We start from the raw sequence: 21,992 nt of genomic DNA, 5'->3' as shown, positions 1-21,992 counted from the left end.
AATGGCGCTCATTAACAAAACAACACATAACAAGTGCTGGAGAGAGTGTGGAGAAAAGGAAACCCTCTTGCACTGCTGGTGGGAATGCAGACTGCTGTAGCCACTGTGAAAAACAGTATGGAGATTCCTCAAAAAATTAAAAATGGAACTGCCCTTTGACCCAGCTATCCCACTTTTAAGAATATATCCTATGAATACCAAATCACTGATTCAAAAGAAGAAATGTACCCTCATGTTTATTGGAGCATTGTTTACACAGCCAAGATCTGGAAACAGTCCAAGTGTCCGTCAGTGGACGAGTGGATTAAAAAGCTGAGGTACATGTACACAATGAAATACTACGCAGCTGTGAGGAAGAAGGAAATCTTACCTTTTGCGACAACATGGATGTAACCGGAAACTATCATGCTAAGTGAAATAAGCCAAGCAGAGAAAGAAAAATATCCTATGGCCTCACTCATTTGAGGAATCCAATGAACAATGTGAACTGAGCAATGGAACAGAGGCAGAGGCGGGATCACAGGGACCCGAGTGAAAGTCAGAGGGAAAGTAGAAAGAAGATGGGATCAGAGAAGGGAAAGAGATTAGTGAAATTATATATAGTTTGTCATAATTTCATTATAGAGAACAGGACAGCAAATCCTGGAGGAAAGGGGGAGAGGCACTGGGGGGAGGGGGCAAGAGGGGGTCCGAGGGGAACACGGGAGTGGGGGGAGATATATTCAGTGAGACATTTGAATCTATGTAAACACAATAAATTAATATCATAAATTAAAAAAAAGAGAGGCAGGGAGAGAGAAACAGTAACATCAAGCTATTCCTGTGTGTGCCCTGACCAGGGATTGAACTGGCACATTTTTTTTAATTGAAGTCTAATTTATATAAATAAAATGCTGTGCTCTTGAGAGTACAGTTTAATGTATATGTGTGTGTGTGTGTGTGTGTGTGTGCATTATCTCTCTCTCTCTCTCTCTCTCTCTCTCTCCAGGTAACCACCATTCAGAATAATATATAGAACATTTCTGTTACCCCAGAAGGTCTCTCAGTACCCCTTCCACCAACTCTCCCCTTCACCTCAGAGATAACCACAGTTCTAATTTCTGTCATCATAGATAAGAACTGCTTTTAGAATTTTATATAAATTAAATATTATAACATGGACACTTGTGTTTGGCCTCTTTTTATTTTTTTAATTTTTATTTATTTTTGTGTTTAGCTTCTTTCCCTCAATATGAAGTTTTTGAGATTTATCCATGATTTTACATGATTCAGTAGGTTTTTTTCTCTCTGATTGCTGAGTATTTTTTTGTATAGATGGCCCACAGTTTATCTATTCTTTCTCCTGTTGGGCCATTATATATAAAACTGCTGTGGACATTGTGTACAAGTGATTTTGTGAACACATGCTTTTATTTCTGTGAGAGGTATATGTGGGAGTGGAATTGCCAGGTCACAAATTGGGTATATGTTTATTTTACCAACTGCTTGGCTGTCTCGATAATGGCCCTCTTAAAAGAGAGGATCAGTCCCATTTTTAAGGCTTCTGATCTTTTGTTAGCACATTTTTTTAAAGCTTCTTAGTTAGCTATAGAACTGCATTAGTCTGTTGTAGAAAAAAATAACACTGGGCTCTGATTCTCCCTGCAGATTTGTGGGAGTTCTATCTCTATAGCTTCCTGCTGCTCCCCAAGGTATTTTCTTCAAGACCCTTTCTACTGAGATTCTCTTAACATGTAGGGCCACTAGTGTCCTTGAGTGCTCCCACTAGCAGGCCTCTTCTTGCTGATTTAAAAAGCAAGATTCGCTTGCTAGCCAAATAAGCTTTTAGTTGTTAAGCAAGAGATCTATGCATTTATTCATACTTGTCCTTTTTTTTTTTTAGCTGTTAATTTAGTTGGTGCCGTGGAATGATAGGAGTGCTTCCAGATGATTAAGACCACAGGCTTGAGCATGCCTTTGCCATTGTCGATACCAACAGGGCTCATGACCCAGTTCTGGTGTTCTCTGGCCACCCAGCCGTGAGGGTAGATGAGGCTGGGCATCTCAGTGGTTTGTTTCCTTATAGGTCCTGTTTTGCTGCGTTCCTATTGTCTCTATGTCCTTCTGCTTGCCATCAATGGAGTAACCGAGTGCTTCACATTTGCTGCCATGAGCAAAGAGCAGATTGACAGGTAGGTAACCTTAAAGACACATCTTCATCATGGCCTTCAGCCAAAGTGAAGTAACTTGCCAGTCTTCTTTCTTTTCATTTGGACATGCATATACAGAGGCTCTTTGGGAGGTAGCACTAGTACAGTGCCTTCCCCAGGCTGTCCAGTGCACCATTTGTGGAGGAGAAATCTGGACATTGCAGGGTTGTGTTAATCCAGCTTTGTGGAGACAGGCACAAGACAAGCTCCACTTCTCCACCTCCTTATCCAGTGCTCTAGTGGGTTACCAAGGAGCTTCTCCAAGATTCAGAGTCCTACCCCAAAGAATCTGATTCATGGGTCTTTGAGAATCTCAGGAATCTGTGACATTCTCCTCATAGAAAGGCTCAAGTGAACATACATGTTTTGCCACAATTTTTCCCCATCCATTGACACCAGATCAGGACCTCTGCCCTCGGACTTTAAGTGGTTCTTAACACTCGTTATGAGTAAAAATCGCCCATGGGCTTGTTAGAAAGCTGATTCCTGTCCTATTTCCACCTCTCTCTCTCCTACCACACCTATAGAATCAACAGGCCCTTCACCAGTGTGTATGTTTTAAGAAGCTCTTAGGTGATTCTGACATGAACTGCTGACTAAGAACCTCACACCCATAATTATCTATCCCTTATGTCCAAATACCAAAAGTGGAAAGGCAGTATCTTAAGACATCACTATAGGATGAGGTTGAGGAGAAGGATAAAAGTGATAGTGAGAAGAAAAGGAAGTAGAAGGGGTGGGTGTAGGTAATGGGATGAGTGGCCCTTGTTATCTCTTTGCCTTTTGAGGGCTGGGTCCTTCTGGGTGTTCAGGCAGCCTCTGTACTGCCTTGAGTGCTGTTGAAAGCCCTCAGAGGACCATTGGTGGGGGCAGAATGGGAAAGGATAGTTCAAAGAGTTGGGGAACCATTCCTCTCATTCGGAGTACCTCTCTTCCCAAGTTGGACTGTCTCACCAAAAAGCTTGGTGATAAAAAAAAAAAAAAAAAGCTTGGTGATTGTATTTGCTATACCACAGTTTAGAGCTAGAATCTAAAGCAGCAGTCCCAGCCTAGACCAGATTCCTAGGAAGTTTTATCCCCCTCCCAGGCCAACATAACTAGAATTGTAAGGGCTTGGGCCAAGGACTCTTTCATTACACAGCTCCTGATGATAGTTAGGGCCTGAGGAACTGCTGCCCAAACCAGCTTTCACAGTAAAAACTACAGTGAGCACTGTGATCCAATATATATTTGAGTGGATGTGATGGAAATGTTCTGCTTTCACGAGGCAGTAAATAACAGCAGTTATGCACACGATACACTGATGTTTTTTAATTCTCTTGTTTTATGTTTAAGCTGCCATATCATGACTCACTAAAATGATTTTCCAGCCTACTTTTAGATCATAACACAAAGTTTTCATATATTGGTCTAGACATGTGAGGGAGTACTTCAGATAGTTAAATTTGTAGCTACTAAACTGCTTTGAATCCATCACTGCTCCCCTTTTCTTCCATGGATGGAAAGGTCTTTTTTTAAGTTTAATTTTGAAAATACTATATTATTTGAAAGTTGCTTCTAGTATAAAAAGATAACTTTAGCCTGACCTGTGGTGGCGCAGTGGATAAAGCGTCGACCTGGAAATGCTGAGGTTGCCAGTTCAAAACCCTGGGCTTGCCTGGTCAAGGCACATATGGGAGTTGATGCTTCCAGCTCCTCCCCCCTCCTCTCTCTCTCTCTCTCTCTCTCTCTCTCTCTCTCTGTGTGTGTGTCTCTCCCTCTCCTCTCTAAAATGAATAAATAAAAAATTAAAAAAAAAAAAGATAACTTTATTTATTTATTTATTTGTTTGTTTGTTTATTGAGATATAGAGAAACCGGAAGGGGGCAGAGAGAAAGAGACAGACAGGCAGGGAAAAAGGAAAGAGAGAGTGAGAAGCATCATCTTGTAGTTGCTTTCACCTTAGTTGTGCATTGATTGCTTCTCGTACATGCCTTGACTGGGGATCAGACCTAGGTCTCAAGCCAAGCCATCATCCCTTGCTCAAGCCAGCAACTTTTGGGCTTAAGCTGATGAGCCCACAATCTGGCCCAGTGGTAGTCAACCTGGTCCCTAGCGCCCACTAGTGGGCATTCCAGCTTTCATGGTGGGCCGTAGCGGAGCAACCAAAGTATAAATAAAAAGATAGATTTAACTATAGTAAGTTGTTTTATAAAGATTTATTTTGCCAAACTTAGTGAAAATCCGACATAAAGTACTTGGTAAGTAATTATTATTATATGCTTTAACTTGCTGTAACTCTGCTTTATCAATTTTATAAAGTAAAGTTACTTCCCTACTTTATAAATCACCATTACTATGGAACCAGTGGGTGGTTAGAAAATTTTACTACTAACAGAGATACAAAAGTGGGCGGTAGATATAAAAAAGTTGACTACCCCTGGTCTAGCCAATGACTTTGGGGTTTCAAACTGGCAATCTCAGCATTCCAGGTCGATGCTTTATCCACTGTACCACTGAATTTTTTTTTATATTAGTTAGTATTTAATAATATTGTTTGGACAATTTGTAAGCCATTATTCTTTGTGACTCTTTTCTACATTTGGGGCTGATCATATATACATAAATATTTAAATTACTACTTGGGAACAAGTTTGAGGTTGTTTGTGTTGCAACATATATAACGTGTTTCTTGAAGGACCACCTGAATTCTATGGTCCGCCTGGTTTGGAGGGGAGACCTGGTGGCACTGGACCACCTGCCACCAGGACAACAATGAGAGGCTTCATTTTTACTCGGCATAGTCAGACCACAGCAATTCCTTCCTATCCAGAAGGAACAGAAGGCTGAAATAATTTTTAATTATAATTTAAAACATACTAAAAGAGGCACTAAGTCAAAGCGGAAAGGGCTTGGACTAGGAAACTATCTCTTTGAAGGGAATTTTGTGATAATAATTTTAGCATTATTATTGAGCGAAAGAATCAACATTATGCCTGCTTAAAATGTGAAAAAATATCTCTTAAAACTAAATTGTGAGGGAGTATAGACGGTGGCTGGTTCCTTCTTTTCTCCTATGATTCACTGAACTAAAAGAAACAACTTTTAAGTTAGTTGTATTGGGATTTTAACAGTACATAAATAATCTGTTATTTTCGTGGTATTAGTAGTCAACAGAGAGAAAAGAGAGCAGAGTGACTTCTAATGCAGTTCTCATTTTAAGTAGCTCACTTCCCTTAAGAGTAAAATGTGACTTTAAGAGTGATGTTCAGATATGTTTTAAACATAGTGGGCCCTGGCCCCAACACCTGGCCCTGGTCTGAGGAGCACCTGGGCTCATCACTGACTCCTGGCATTTTTTTCATCTCTGTGAATTTAACCAGACATAAAACTCAAGTAAGAATTTTTATAGTAGAATTGGGCAGCTTACTTCAATGTGATGATTGGTTTATATTGGACATTTCAGATTCTGAGTTGAAAAAAATATTGATAAAATCATGGGCTTTTACTTAATCAACTTTAGGTTGATCAGTGTTTTTCTAAATAAAACCAGAGTATTTTGCTGGATATGAAATATTAGAACATCCTTTGACTTGCAAGTTGCTTTTTTTGTTAATAACTTCATAATATACATTGAATATGATTTATAGATTTTTCATTATGCCCTATTGAAGAATTTTTGTTCTGTTTTGTTAAGAATATCTCATTCCCTTTTGTTCATTTGACAAATAATTTTTGAGCATCTACTCTCTAACAAGGATTGTTTTAAGCTCCAGAAACATAGCAATAAACAAGACAGAGCTTGTCTCCTGGAGGTGACAGTGGGAGCAGCAGATGGCAAACAAGTAAATAAATAAGAAAATACCTGCCTGACCAGTGGTGGTGCAGTGGAAAGAGCATCGGCCTTGGATGAGGACCCAGGTTTGAGACCTCAAGGTTGCAGCTTGAGCGCGGGGTCACCGGCTTGAGTGTGGGATCATAGACATGACCCATAGTCACTGGTTTGAGCCCACAGGTCACTGGCTTGGCTGAAGCCCCCCAGTTAAGGCACATATGAGAAGCAATCAATGAACAGCTAAAGTGCCGCAACTACAAGTTGAGGCTTCTCATCTCTTTCCCTTCCTGTCTCTGTCTCGTTCTCTCTCTTTTAAAAATAAATAAACCAGAAAATATTGTGCTACACAGAGAACTAAAACAGGGGTATATAGTGAGAGTGGGAGGCCTATTCAAGGAGGTGTCATTTAAGCTGAGGCCTGGATAAACAAGAAGAGTCTACCATGCAAAGATGGCACAGAACCTTCCAGGCACAGAGGACAGTGATACAAAGGCCTGAGATTGACAGCTCCTTTGTCTCTGAGTGCCCAACATGACATGGGACTCTGTAATGTTGAAGGAGGATGAGTGCAGTCTTCTCACAGTGGGCATAGACTGGCACCGTCCTTTTCATGGCAGTGGAGGCTCCATCTCATGCCGGCTATGCTGTATGGCTGTGCCGTGATGTAGTCAGCCAGCACCCACTGGGGGACACTTCAGTTGCTGCTGCAGTTAATATCTTTAACCAGCTTGACCAGGCGGTGGCGCAGTGGATAGAGCATCGGACTGGGATGCGGAAGACCCAGGTTTGAGACCCCAAGGTCGCCAGCTTGAATGTGGGCTCATCTGGTTTGAGCAAAAGGTCAACAGCTTGAGCTCAAGGTTGCTGGCTCAAGCAAGGGGTTACTCGGTCTGCTGAAGGCCCGCGGTCAAGGCACATATGAGAAAGCAATCAATGAACAACTAAGGCAGCGGTTCTCAACCTGTGGGTCGCGACCCACAGGTTGAGAACCGCTGAACTAAGGTGTCGCAACACGCAACGAAAAACTAATGATTGATGCTTCTCATCTCTCTTCATTCCTGTATGTCTGTCCCTGTCTATCCCTCTCTCTGACTCTCTCTCTGTCTCTGTAAAAATAAATAAATAAAATAAAAAGCAAAACTTAAAAAAAAACTATTCTTGACCGTCCATCTTTTGATCAAATTGATTTTAGGCCCAGTGTCTTAGGGCCATGGAAAAATAAGCATTCATAAATAATTTACTGTTTATGTTAACTAAACCTTATAGAATATTCATTATTGTCACTAATTTTGCATTGGTTTAAAAAATGGTATTTTAATTGCATCTTTAAAATTTTCATTTTTTTCCTGGATTATGTCTGTAACACTGTAGATTTATGAGTTCTTGAAAGTTCAGCAGCTGCAAAATCCTATTCTAGTGAAAAACAGTGGACAATATCATGAGCTCCTCCCAAATGGCCACACCAAAGAAGCCACACTGTTGAATTCATCCCTGCTTGAATTAGTGACTGGATTCATTCATTGTTGTCATTTTACTTAGAGTTGGGTGAGGATGAGTTTGAAAGTTTGTGAGGTAGAGCGTCGGCCTAGCGTGCGGAGGACCCGGGTTCGATTCCCGGCCAGGGCACACAGGAGAAGCACCCATTTGCTTCTCCACCCCTCCGCCGTGCTTTCCTCTCTGTCTCTCTCTTCCCCTCCCGCAGCCAAGGCTCCATTGGAGCAAAGATGGCCCGGGCGCTGGGGATGGCTCCTTGGCCTCTGCCCCAGGCGCTGGAGTGGCTCTGGTCGCAATATGGCGACGCCCAGGATGGGCAGAGCATCGCCCCCTGGTGGGCAGAGCGTCGCCCCTGGTGGGCGTGCCGGGTGGATCCCGGTCAGGCGCATGCGGGAGTCTGTCTGACTGTCTCTCCCTGTTTCCAGCTTCAGAAAAATGAAAAAAAAAAAAAAAAAAAAAGAAAGTTTGTGAACCTGTGGCTTAAACTCTAAGGATTGGTGGTGTAGTGGACCTTTCTGATAGTTTCTGAAAAAGGAAAAAAAATTAGCAAGATTACACATTTTGACTTTTTTGAAAAGACTTCAGAGTACTAGTCTATGGTAGGTCCCACCTCAGTGACTTGTTATCAAGTTGGCTACTCTCATCACTGATTAGTAGTGAAAAAACTTCCCTTGTGAAGGTGTGGGCTCATGTACTTTCATTGCTTATTAAAAGAGACTCTCAACTAAGAAACAGACAAATTCCCTCTCTGTACTTCTGGATGAGAGCACACCTTCCCTGTTGGAGCATAGGGTTGTGTGTGCGTGCGCGCGCGTGTGCGCAGGTGTAGCAGTAGGTAGTCTTACCACCCACTCTGATAAAGTATACTGCATATAGTACCTTGAGCTTATTAAGCCTAAGGACCAGTACTTGGGTATTCCAGCAACACAGTGACTTTCTACCCACCCCTCATGTGCAGAACCTGAGTGGTGGCCTCTGAGGTTTCCTGACCCAGCAGATGCAGGGTGGGGGAACCTAAGGGATTTAGTTCCCTCAACAACTGTGTACTGAGAATGTTTGCTGTGCACTAAGTGGAAGCCAGAAGCTGGAGAATTTTGTCTGTGGCTGTGCCACAGCCGTTTGGAGGACGATGGCAGCTCTTCTACCTTTGCTGAGACTTAGTTTCCCTTGCTGACAACTGGAGACAACTAGGTGATGTGCTGCTTTGCAATCAGAGAAAGGAACAGTTACAGTCCATCCAGCCATAGGCTCTGAAGAGCTGTAGCGATGTAGAAAAGGATGTGTAAGAGTCTGGGGAGCACTGATGATGATCCAGGCCTTGTTCTCTGTTTACACTTCAGTTTGAAGGCCGGTCATTGTCTTTGAGTGATGTCCACTGGCAAAGTTGGGGCTTCTGTGTTTCCCAAAGGTGGTGGTGTGCAGTGCTAAAGTTCAGGGGCCAGGGATCAGGTTGGAGTGTCGGCTCACTCTCTGGGCATATTGCTCAAGCTCCACGTGTCTGGTTTCCTGGTCTGTAAAATGAAGCAGAATTCCACGGAGCAAGTCCATTTGTGTTCATTCACAACACCCTCACAGTACCTGCATAGGGTTAGCGTTTGTATGTAATCGTTACCTGCGTCATATTCTCCCATCCAAGTACTAACCAGGCCCGACCCTGCTTAGCTTCCGAGATCAGACGAGATCGGGCGCATTCAGGGTGGTATGGCCGTAGACACCTGCGTCATATTCTTGTGCCTCACATTGAGACTTGAACTGAATAGGATTTTTATGTGTTTTTATCACAAAGTACCACTTAAACTAACCAACTGTTATCCTTAAAACCCATAAACAGCCTGACCTGTGGTGGCACAGTGGGATAAAGCGTCGACCTGTAATGCTGAGGTTGCTGGTTCGAAACCTTGGGCTTGCCCGGTCAAGGCACATATGGGAGTTGATGCTTCCTGCTCCTCCCCACTTTCTCTCTCTGCCCCCCTCTAAAAATCAATAAATAAAAATTTTAAAAATTTTTAAAAAACCATAAACATTTTGAGTTGCTCATTTTCTTACTCTTCTATCCAGGGGTGAGGGGCAATGACATTTCCATGTTATCTGTAGCATTCAGTGTTATGAAAACCAGCTGGATTATGGGAACTTGGAGGTACTTTCTGTGACTTCATATTCACCACTACCATTATTGCGGGAGTACTGTCTTAGGACAAGTTTTCCACAGCCTTGCTTTGCCTATTTCCCTCTCCCCAGGTACAATTTCACAATGCTGGCCCTATCGTCTTCATTCCTGGTATTATCCTATCTCCTGACCCGTTGGTGTGGCAGCGTGGGCTTCATCTTGGCCAACTGCTTTAACATGGGCATTCGGATCACGCAGAGCCTTTGCTTCATCCACCGCTACTACCGGGACAGCCCCTACCGGCCCCTGGCTGGCCTGCAGCTGTCGCCAGTTCTCCTTGGAGCCTTTGCCCTCAGTGGTGGGGTTACTTGTATATCAGAGGTGAGAGTCCCTGCAGCCTTCACACCACATGCTTTGGCAAGCTGTCCACTGTTCCTCCTCTAGGCTTCCCCTTCCCGCTCTGCCTGAAGCAGCTGGGCTAGTACTTGCCCCCTAGTATTCCTTCTCCTAGGCCTCCAGGACAGTATCTTATGATAGCTGTTACCAAACCATGTCACCAATGGGGACAGAGTAGAACAGTGGTAGTCAACCTTTTTATACTACCGCCCACTTTTGTATCTCTGTTAGTAGTAAAATTTTCTAACCGCCCACTGGTTCCATAGTAATGGTGATTTATAAAGTAGGGAAGTAACTTTACTTTATAAAATTGATAAAGCAGAGTTATAGCAAGTTAAAGCATATAATAGTAATTACTTACCAAATACTTTGTCGGATTTTCGCTAAGTTTGGCAGAATAAATCTTTATAAAACAACTTACTATAGTTAAATCTATCATTTATTTATACTTTGGTTGCTCCGCTATGGCCCACCATGAAAGCTGGAATGCCCACTAGTGGGTGGTAGGGACCAGGTTGACTACCACTGGAGTAGACCCTCAGTACATACTTGTCGTGCCTTTTATCCGACTCAGTGCTGGGGCAGTAGTAGGGCCTGCACTTTCCCTGGCTCTCCTGAGCAAGGAGGTAGGTACAGATGGCAGGGCCAGGGCAATGACTGGTTTCTCTCCGCAGGTGTTCCTGTGCTGCGAGCAGGGCTGGCCAGCCAGGCTGGCGCACGTGGCTGTGGGGGCCTTCTGTTTGGGAGCGACTCTTGGGACAGTGTTCCTCACAGAGACCAAGCTGATCCACTTTCTTAGGACTCAGCTAGGTGTTCCCAGGCTTGCTGACAAAACGACGTGACCTTAGGGATTCACTGACACCTCTGCACCTGGACCAGCTGTGGGCAGAAAACGTTTCCTGGGCAGAAGAGCCCTACAGAGGGGTCTGCAGTAGGGTGAGACCAGCCCAGGCAGTTGAGACATTGGAGAACCACTGGACCTAACACTCTCTATCCATCTGACGTCTCCATCAGGAAGAAGGAGTTCTATTTTTAAGGAAAGACCAGAAGCTCTTTTAAAATAGTTACATTGATTTTTTTCACCATTTTGTTCTAATCAGCATTTTTCCTTTTGATTAATGTATTAATTCCTTGTGGATATGATTGATCTTAGGAGCTGTATGCTCCAACAAACTATACCTGGGATGTAAATAATCATCGGGCACAGAAAAAGAGATACAGCCACCTTACCTTGCACAGGAATATTTGACTTCTACTGTGAAAGGAGGAAGGAAAGCTGATGTTAAGTGCCAAACAAGAACACGTACCCTGGAGTTGTGGCTTTCCCATGTCAGCCATGTGGTCTGGGTCTTTAGAGAAGGAAACAAGTTACTCAGTAGAAATACAAGACATTAAAACACAAAGTCTTTCAGAACCACACGTCTTCCCTGCTGGGTGCCCTGGGCCAGCACTTGCCTCGCCAGAGGAGGTGTGAGCTGGCTGAAGACCCGTGGCCTGGTCACCTGGCAGAGGGGATTTTGAAGGAAACTGTGATCCAATGTGAGCTACCTTGTCCACTGAAGGAAATGTTGCTTTACAGCTGGCTGTGACTTCCCACATGGAGACTGCACAGATGACGACTAAAGTTGAATAGATGTATCTTTTTTTCTCAGAATAAAATAGGGCAAATTCTATATGGCAAGTATCCTTCCACTGGCCCATTACTTCCAACCGTAGGACAAGAGTGGCAGGCCCCTGGGTCTGGTCCTCCAGATAGAACAGGAGATGAGTCCCAGCTAAAAGGTCACCTCTCCGCACCCTATACCCAGCAGGTGAGATCACCAAGCGTTGTTCCTAGGCAGCAAAGCATTTTTCTTCTTCCATTTATGTATTAATTTCTTTTGCATATGATTGACCTCTAGAGCTACATGTACAAGCCTTGTCTTGAATGGTAATAGCAATCATCCAGCCTTGATGTCCCCAAATTTCCTGTGTTTACACTCGGAGAGCAAGTTGTTCACCTTGGCAAGTCCCGGCAACTTGTGTCAGAGGTTTGGCTAAAAGGCATGCACTTAGAGCCACTGGCCCCAAGGCAGAGCTGAGAGCCGAAGGATCAAGACCCAGCAGCTCTCCGAGATAAGGGCCCAGTCACCTGCATACCTTTTCATCTATTCAAAAAGAGAATGTTTTGCACTAATTTGGGGAAAGTAATTAAATGCATGGTGTCACTGAGCAGTCATAGGCCCCCTAAACTCATGGCCTTGGTCATGCTTTTGTAAGGCAGGGTCAGGCTAGCTCAGAAGACCTGATGTCCCAGAGGCAGGCTAGGCAACACAGAGGGCAGCCCCCCCCCGTGAGTGTGTGGAAATGAGTGTGTCTTTAGCCTTCAGAAGTTTCTTCTCTGCTGCCGCTGACCACCAACCCCCTTCCCTACGGCCTTGTCATGCCCACTTGACCCCAGATTCAAAGCATGGCCCCTGAACCGTGTGCATTCCTGGATTGCAGTATAAATGAAGGTCCCAGGACCTGCTGCAGACCTTGGGAATCCGCATTGCTGGGGGCGTGGTTCTGGGATCAGCCTTTTCCGCAAACCAAGTTTGCACACCCATTGTCCTCATCCGTCTCAGAACCCTGAACCGATCATGCCCATGTTCACGGTGTCCGTTCTCTGCCCCAGGAAGGGAGCTGCTGTTGCCCAAGCAGCATCACTGATTTCCCAGCTGTCCAGGAACAACCACCAAGGTTTCTGCTCTGCCTCCCGTGAGAGCGAGTGTGCATTCCCACCTCTTGTCCCCGTGCAGTCCACCTTCACCCAAAACAGATTTTTAGAGGGAATCACACTTTTGCCTTTAAGTGCCACTTAAAAGATAGCGAGTGTAAGGTATTTTTCCCTGCCGAGATGGAAGGAAGAGGTCTTGGAGCCGCAAAGTGTGAAATAATAAACGGCTTTATTGAGTACAGAGCGCGCATCCCGCCCGGCAAGGTTCCCTGGCCCTGAGGAAAGATGGAGGCTAGGGAAGTTGCATGGATTAAACCGCATGGGAGTTATTTAAAAGGTCCCTCTAGGGAAGTGGAACTACTATGATGTGGTAAAATTTCACTGGCTGGCAGACGATCGCTTCTTTCCAAATGGTTCCTGGGAAGCTTCCTTTTGCGTGCTTGATTGTGGGCGGTTCTAGCCAAAGTTCGCGGGTCTGGGTTCCCCACGTGACCATCCCCCATTATCCACCAACCTTACATTCTGACCTTTTGTGTTAAATAGGAAAAGGGCGCCGTTTATTCATCTGGCTACTTCCTGCTGAATAGGGGCATCGTGGGGAGGGGGAGATTGGAAGGTGGTGGCTTTGAGGGGTGTCAGGAGGAACATTTGTGTGGCCATGATTGGAGAAACTTCACGGATACGGTCCTGTAAGGATTTAAAAAAAAAAAGAGGAGTAATAGGGGGATTTGCAGGGTCCAGCCTTTTGGTGAGCTGGAGATGGGTGGAGTCCAGTGGTTCCGACTGCCAGTGGTCCTGTAAGGAGGCAAGCTTGAGGCAAAACTGCATGTCAGGAGTGGCGTAAAAAGTGGAAAGGAAGAGGGTCCCATCCATTCCCATAACCGAAACCTGTGAGGGAACTAGAGGTCCAGAGTGTAATGGTAAAACAGAGAAGGCAGCCCCCATGTCCACAAGAAATGAGATGGACTTACCCACTTGTTGCAGAACCCTGGGTTCTCCGAGTCCAGGCCGTGTCCTAGGAGTTTGAGCGATGCACCCACCTGGCTGGATTGGCCTTCCCATTCAGGCAGCTTGTCCTCCACGTAGAGGTGCTGAGGAAAAACCTGTTGCCCAAAGGGGCAATCACTCCGCCAGTGACTGGGCTGCTTGCAGTCAGGGCAGGGCTCACTGGGCAGCTGCTGGCAGGGGCCCTGCTGGGACCAGTGGTCCTGCTTGCCACACTTAAAGCAAGCTGCTGGTGGCTCTGCTGGTCACAGGGTTGCCACAAGAGTCGGGGTTTGGAGCATTATCTTCTGTATGTGGGCCTGGCAAACAGCTTTGGCCTGTTTCTACTAGTTGGGACCGTTAAAAACTTTAAGTGCCGTGTTCACAGGTTCCGGATAGGGGTTTGGGAGTTTGGGAATAAGAGGAGGGGGGCTTGTGCGGAGCCCAGCATCCAAATCTTGCAGGAAACACTGTAGCCAAAGGCAAGACAGGGCCAGAACTTCCTGTAAGAAAATTGGGGTTGGATGTCCTGAAAACCAGTGTAAGAGCCAATGCCAGGCTGAGAAAGGCCTGACAGAGGAAGGACTAGAGAACACAGTGAAGGGAGGGGCCCCTGGCCAGCAGGGGAGGAGAAAGAGTTTGGAGTCCACGGAGAAGGAAAAATTAGGAGTGGAGGTTTTAGGTGAGGTTTCTCTGGCCAGAAAAAGGCCTGCGTGGTGGAACAGGTGGCACAGAGATTAAGGACGGGTGCGCGAATAATTAGAAGCCATGAATGTAAGAGATCTCCAATCAGTTCCTCACCTTAAATTGGTGAGGGTGTTAACACCAAAAGTCCCTTCAGGAGGCTAATTCAGGGGGTTCTGTGGCCTGGCCACAGCGGAGAAGAACAGTTTCTTCTTCCTTAGGGAGGGAGATTCCTGTGCCCTCACAGCTGCCCTCAGTTCTCGGAGTGGTCAGTATTGAGTATTAGCGTCCTAAAAACTCAAAGGTCTGGCCACGGACGAAAAAGGTAAAGTGGATATGCTCCGGAGGTCTCTGAAGCACACACGCACTCAGACGGAAAAGACTTCCCTGACGTAGCTACGGTTTTGGACAGGGAGTCTCGGAGGAAAGAACTGAGAGGAAAGCTGGAGGCAGGGGACTTACCGCACTGTGCGCCGAAGTGGGTGGAAGTCGGAGATCCTGGTTCTTTCTCGGAGGGGAGGGGAAAGGAGCGGTCCTTGCAGACTTCTAACTCCTTCCGGGTTTTCGGCACCAAAATGTAAGGTATTTTTCCCCGCCGAGATGGAAGGAAGAGGTCTTGGAGCCGCAAAGTGTGAAATAATAAACGGCTTTAGCCCTGGCCGGTTGGCTCAGCGGTAGAGCGTCGGCCTAGCGTGCGGAGGACCCGGGTTCGATTCCCGGCCAGGGCACATAGGAGAAGCGCCCATTTGCTTCTCCACCCCTCCGCCGCGCTTTCCTCTCTGTCTCTCTCTTCCCCTCCCGCAGCCAAGGCTCCATTGGAGCAAAGATGGCCTGGGCGCTGGGCATGGCTCTGTGGCCTCTGCCTCAGGCGCTAGAGTGGCTCTGGTCGCAATATGGCGACGCCCAGGATGGGCAGAGCATCGCCCCCTGGGGGGCAGAGCACCGCCCCTGGTGGGCGTGCCGGGTGGATCCCGGTCGGGCGCATGCGGGAGTCTGTCTGACTGTCTCTCCCTGTTTCCAGCTTCAGAAAAATGAAAAAAATAATAATAAAAAATAAAAAAAATAAACGGCTTTATTCAGTACAGAGCGCACATCCCGCCCGGCAAGGTTCCCTGGCCCCGAAGAAAGAAAGATGGAGGAGATGGAGGCCAGGGAAGTTGCACAGATTAAACCGCGTGGGAGTTATTTAAAGGGTCCCTCTAGGGAAGTGGAGCTACTATGACGTGGTAAAATTTCACTGGCTGGCAGACGATCGCTCCTTTCCAAATGGTTCCTGGGAAGCTTCCTTTTGCGGGCTTGATTGTGGGCGGCTCTAGCCAAAGTTCGCGGGTCTGAGTTCCCCACATGACCATCCCTCTATCCACCGACCTTACAGCGAGGTTACTTCTTCTTGGAAACAAGTCACTAAAGCACATCCTTTTATGAAATGGAGAAGCCTTTGGTGGTGAGAATAACAGTATTTTTTTCTGTGCTGCTCTGGCCACACACATGTGTGTTGGCGACTTCAGATCTGGCCTGTTAGACCCCTCAGGGAGGGGGTGCAGCTCTGCTGCTGCGTGCTTACCCCGGGGACTCCTGTCCCGCTCCCTGCCACTTCCGGCCTCATTCCAGCAGGGCACCTCCTGTGCTTTCTTTTTATTCATGTATTCATGTTGCTAAATTGCATGTGAATCCCCTGATTTTAAAAATCAATACATTGGCCCTGGATGGGTAGCTCAGTTAGTTAGAGTGTCCTCCTGATATGCCAAGGTTGTGGGTTTGATCCCTGTTCAGGGCACGTACAAGAATCAACCAGTGAATGCATGAATAAGTGGAACAACAAATCATGTTTCTCCCTCCTTCTCTCTCTCTCTCCCTTTCTCTATAAAATCAATCAGTCAATGAATCAATCAATAATTTTCTTTATATCTTCAGCTCTTTTATACCCATCTTCATTGCAAAAGGGAACACATTTTTCTTAAATTTAAATGAGAGGGTGCTTACCCAGGAATGAGAGGGTAGGCAAGTAGCTGTGAGTATGTGAACCACTCCTGTTCCTTACCGAATGTTTCTCTGTACATTGGCATTGTGACTGGATGGTGATTCCTGGCTGAGAGGCAGTGGCTTTCTGACTCTAGTTTTCAGTCCCTCTGGGTCTGCGGCTGAAGGCTGGGCAGTTCATTCACTGTTCTTTCCTTCCCACCCGGAGCAGCATTTCCCTTTGTTTACTGCACTTTTCTCTCTCCTGTCTTTGTCTGGCATGGCCCTTGTTTTGGTCATGTTTTTAAATTAATCAGTCATTCTATGGTGGGTCAGGGCTATTATCAGGGGTGGGTAGGACCAGTCCGTGATTTTAGGCAGTGTGATTTTTAGAGTCCAGGAAACCCCTCACCCCTTATGTCTTGCTTGATATCAGTGCTTGAACTTCCTTTCATGAGATCAAAGGCTGTTATTCCACAATTATAGAGGAAACTGAAAATTCCATTGCCCCAGAGAAGGACTTGGTGACTCATTCACACCGAGATGTAAAGTAACCCCATCAGGGATTCTTTCCTGAGCAGTTTTGGATGTGAGACAGGAGCTGAGAGCCGCAGGACCTGCAGGAGAAGGGGCTCAGGTCAGAAGCTGTGCAGGTAGGAGCTCTGAGTGCTGCTGTGTGGCTTCTGAGATACATAGAATTCAGTATAGGGGCAAACGAGAGAGGATGGGATCCCTGGCACAGTGTTGGATGAGCCATGACTGCAAATGGGGCAGACCTGGGTGGTAGAAGGGAAAGAATTGGGGAACCCTTTCATATACCTACACACCCCTGCTCCTAGCGCAGGCCAGGCCCGGGCAATGCCTTTGGCATTGATAGTAAAGGGAGGAGAACTTCCACCAGGAGCTAGGTCTAGAGAACCAGTGGGAGTTGACCCGTGGGTTCAGGAAGCTACCTGCTCAAGGTTCTCAGTGGAACTGTGGAAGGATTCTCGAGGGCAAACCGAAAGCCTGGAAGCTGTGGAGCCTGTCAGGACCAGATTTGTAAAGGTGATGAGCCGAGACAGAGTTGTCAGGGGTCCTCTCCACATGTCTTGAAGATGGTAAACTCTGAGAACCAGAAAGGACAACCAAACAAGAATCTACTCTGAAATATCGCTGTATTTGCTGACTATTCCACGAGTCTTCAGGAAGGAACTGAGACTCAGGTATTTAGTTTGGAAATGAGACTTCTGAGCCAATCAGATGTAGATGGAAAATGATTTGTTTCACTATTACTTATGGTACCTGGGAGAATTAGTCCTTAATGCTGTAAATATTCATTTGCTAATTAACTTTTAGGGTACAGAAAAGATGTTTTATTTGAAGAACTTGGGAAGGAAGACTCATTGATTTACATCATCAATATAGCCTTAATTACTGAGCATAATAATTCTATTTATTTATTTATAGCAAGGGGTGGGGGAGAGAAAGAGATGGAAAGACAGGAAGGGACAGAGATGAGAAGCATCAATTCTTTGTTGCAGCACCTTAGTTCTTTGACTGCTTTCTCATATGTGCCTTGACTGGGGGGCTCAAGCTGAGCCAGTGACCCTTTGCTCAAGCCAGCAATCTTGGGCCCAAACCAGTGATTTTGGGCTTCAAGCCAGCGAACATGGAATCATATTGATGATCCCACGCTCTAGCAGGTGACCCTGTGCTCAAGCCAGATGAGCCCACGCTCAAGCCAGCAACCTTGGGTTTTCGAACCTAGGACTGCAGCGTCCCAGGTAGACACTCTATTCCCCGCACCACCACTGGTCAGGCTATAAGTCTCATTATTTAGTGTCATTCATTTTCAACCAGAACCTCTAGGTATATGAAAGTAAAAATGGAAAAACAGGCTTCTAGTATAGTTCAGCCTCCTTTAGGGCCCAAAGAAAGAAGTCTTATAAAGCTTCTTAATATCCTCCAGATGAATTAGCAAAATTTGCTGGATGCCCCATCCCAAAGTACAATCAATTCTTTGCCTGTAACTTCTCCATTCTTCTTGGGTAGTGTGGCTTAAATTGAAAGTGCTGGAGGGAGTAGAGGGGGTTAGGTCGTTGCTGCACCTGTGAGGCTGAATGAGCGAGAGGCCGTGGGAGCTTGGGAAAGAGGGAGGGGCCTGTGAGGCTGGCTCGCTGTGAGGCTGGCAAGTACCTGGGCAGTGGGGCAGTTCCTGGACCTTCCTACTCCTGCTGGCTTCCTGCAGGGTTATTCTCACCTCTCCTGGGACCCAAACAGTTGGTGGTCAGGCTAGTGGATAGTAAGAGAAAGAGTCCCCAGAACCAGATGCTGCTCTCAGGGTAGGGGCCCAGCTTTTTACATTGATGAGACTTTTTTTTTTCCACCACCTTTTGTCTTCAGCTCCCAATCTCTCCTCCCAGCTATAAGCTCTGTTCTGAATGCAAAGCCCCTCAATGAGAAATGGAACTAGCCTTGGTCATGTTTATAGGGCAGCTACTGTGGGTCCTGGGTCAGAAGTGAGCCAGCCTAAAGGTCAGGTGAGCCTGCTGCTGGTTTGGTCAGCTCTGTCCCGGTAGGGGCTGGGCAGGGTGGCTGGTGCATCTGGGATTGGCCTTCAGCCTTAGATGAGCTGCATGAAGACTCATGACATAACCACTGACTTGTGAAGGGATCTTCTACACCAGGGGTAGTCAAACTTTTTATACCCACTGCCCACTTTTGTATCTCTGTTAGTAGTAAAATTTTCTAACCGCCCACCGGTTCCATAGTAATGGTGATTTATAAAGTAGAGAAGTAACTTTACTTTATAAAATTTATAAAGCAGAGTTATAGCAAGTTAAAGCATATAATAATAATTACTTACCAAGTACTTTTATGTCGGATTCTCGCTAAGTTTGGCAGAATAAATCTTTATAAAACAACTTACTATAGTTAAATCTATCTTTTTATTTATACTTTGGTTGCTCTGCTAACACCCACCATGAAAGCTGGAATGCCCACTAGTGGGCGGTAGGGACCAGGTTGACTACCACTGGGCTAGACCATCATTTATTTGTCTCATTTTCTCCCTCCTTCCAATCAATGTGTCCCAAAGTTATGACCCGGTTGACTACTGCCACAGTGTTGCCCTGGCCTGACAAATGCAATTGGCAGAGGCCACCTGGGTTCACAGTGCTCATTGGAAAGGGGCCCCAAAAGATGGCAAATCTCGGTCCTTCAGTCTCATGTACACCAACCTATCACAAATTGAGGTATTGGAAGAGGGCTGCGATGTGGTGTGCGCAGTGAGCAGTGACTAATTAAGACATGACTATATTAGTCACGTTGGAGGTGACAACTGAGCAGCATGTTTCTGGTTTGCGTCTGGGAGATCCTGACATACTTTTCAATTATGTGGAACTAATAATGTGTGGCTTCCACACAGCCACATTGGGTGGGGGAGGGACTCCTGAAATGAAAGCAGATTCACTGTGGGCAGCATTGGTTTTGCTCCCAGCGCACCTACTCCTCACTCTGCTAAACCACAAAGGGTGATACCAGGGCCAATGACATAAGGGACCCGAAGGACCTCTTTCAGAAGGCCTTTTAGTCCAGCATTGTTCCCAGGAGAAGAATGAGAGCTCTGAGAGGGAGGTGGGTGACCCAGGAGCCTCAGTCCTTTCACGGGGTGCATGTTGATTAAGGCCAGCCTCAGAGCACATTCTGTAGGGCCAGCAAGGAGAACCAGAAAGACCAGCATGGGCATGAGAAAACGGAATGTCTTCCTCCGCGCACACACAGTCCCAACCAAACTAGGGAATGTTGCTAAAAATAGCTTTCCCTTTTGTTCCCCCAGGGCATTACCAGCCATTTTATGAACTAGCCAGATTAGCATAGTGCATTTTATGGTTCTGAACAAGAGCTGATGACTCCTTTCTTCCTCATGTGGTTTGTCTCTCCAATGACGAGAGAATGTCCTCACAGGCTGTGTGCGTGGGGGCAATGGAGGGGACAGAGCTACTTGTGCTTTTTCTTTGTAACTGTGATGAAATCATGCAGAACTCTGGTTCCCCAGCGGGACTGATGGCATGATGCCCAGACACAGTGGTAACTTGTCCTCCTCCTCTGGGCGCTCCTGCAGCAAACCTTCAAACACAGGGCCAAGAGCCAGGCTCTGGGTGGAAGGACCTCAGGAGCGTCCTGCCTGTGCTGTTTGTTCCATTTACATCATCACTGGGAAATCCACCTGCGCCCATGTGCCTCCTGAAGTACATGAGCAGGGTTTCATTTTCTAAATGGCCCATGTGTTGCATCCATGCCATTGGTAATACCCCAGCCTAGCTGCCCTTTTCTAACTTGCTGGGTGACCTTGAACAAGCCTCCCTCACTCTACTAATTATGGAGCACTGAGCATGCACTAGGTACTGTGGAATGACGTACTCAGCACATGTTAGTTGATAAATCTTCTCAGCTGCCCTTCTATTGCCTACATGTTACAGGTAAGGAAATCAAGGCACAGAGGAATGGCTGATTTGCTGGACCATTGTTGGGCAAATGAGTTTGTAAAATTTGTATTTTTTGAATTTGCTCACTTTTAGTGTTAAAAAAATGGTGCTGGGCAGCGTCAGGTATGTGACCTGCGAAATTGCAAATTACCTTCCTGCTTGGGAAGGGCCATTGTTTTTGCTAATGTTTGCTGGAGGAGAGAGAAGCTATGTTTGCAGAGTGAGAGGAGAGAGAATGCAGGATACTGAAGAAGGAGCCGGTTTGTGCAGAAAGTTTGAAGAAGGAGATGGGGAACAGAGGTGAGGGGTTTTTGCAAGCTCTGCTGAGACTGGTGGGGCCTTTGATTCTAGGAGGAACCAGAGAAGATTCTCCAGGTTGTGGAACTAGAGAATTAGTGGCTTTGGGAGCCCTGTGTGTCTGCTCACCGGCTGGTGCAAGACTTGAATAAAGGAATGGCCCACCATTTTTTGGCTCCACTGTTTCTTTATCATCTGCCCCAATCCAATGAGACCCTGCATGTGCATGGCCATAATGGCAGCGACTATTGGCCCCATAACCATCCAGCTAGGAAGAAAGTGGCATAAGGACCCTGGGTCGGCTTGATTCCTAAACCCTCCCCCCTCTACTCTTGGCTCCTTCCTCCCCGATTCAATGAGAGGCTAGATTTGATGTGTGATGTTAACACTGTGAGCCTGAGAGGATGGAAGGGCCACCCTTCTCCTACTCCAACAGTAGCCACACCGTTTTTATCTATTTTGAAACTTGGGGGTTAATTTAAGAGTTCGCCAGAAAAAAGGGTTTTTTTTCATTAAAAAAAAAGGGGGGGCCCTGGCCAGTTGCCTCAGCAGTAGAGCATTGGCCTGGCATATGAAAGTCCTGGGTTCAATTCCCAGCCAGGGCACACAGGAGAAGCACCACCTGTTTCTCCACCCTTCCCCTTCTCTTTTCTTTTTGTCTCTCTCTTCCCCTCCTGCAGCCAAGGCTCCATTGGAGCAAAGTTGGCCAAGGCGTTGAGGATGGTTTCATGGCCTCCGCCTCAGGCGCTAGAATGACTCTGGTTGCAATGGAGCAATGCCCCAGATGGGGAGAGCATCGCCCCCTGATGGGCATGCCAGGTGGATCCTGGTTGGGTGCATGTAGGAGTCTTTCTGACTGCCTCCCCGCTTCTAACTTCGGAAAAAATTAAAAAAAAAATTT

At 46.2% G+C, this 21,992-nt stretch overlaps 1 protein-coding gene across 2 annotated transcripts in view; it reads left to right on the top strand.

Moving 5' to 3' along the window:
* The window catches only part of RFT1 (RFT1 homolog), a 50,315-nt gene extending 38,040 nt beyond the window's left edge, over nucleotides 1–12,275 (top strand). Inside the window, exons 11-13 of one of the 2 annotated variants that reach the window (XM_066351229.1) lie at nucleotides 2,066–2,171; nucleotides 9,736–9,985; nucleotides 10,675–12,273. In XM_066351229.1, coding sequence (XP_066207326.1) covers nucleotides 2,066–2,171; nucleotides 9,736–9,985; nucleotides 10,675–10,842 — 524 coding nt within the window. In that variant the 3' untranslated portion in view covers nucleotides 10,843–12,273. Of the gene's footprint in view, nucleotides 1–2,065; nucleotides 2,172–9,735; nucleotides 9,986–10,674 lie in introns of both variants that reach the window. The other variant, XM_066351230.1, reaches the window with a different exon arrangement.
* The last annotated feature ends 9,717 nt before the right edge of the window (nucleotides 12,276–21,992 follow it).

Source organism: Saccopteryx leptura, chromosome 10 (genome assembly GCF_036850995.1).
Source record: "Saccopteryx leptura isolate mSacLep1 chromosome 10, mSacLep1_pri_phased_curated, whole genome shotgun sequence".
NCBI classification, from domain to species: Eukaryota; Metazoa; Chordata; class Mammalia; order Chiroptera; family Emballonuridae; genus Saccopteryx; species Saccopteryx leptura.
Note: the sequence above shows the minus strand (reverse complement) of the source record. Positions and strands in the feature narration are given on the sequence as shown.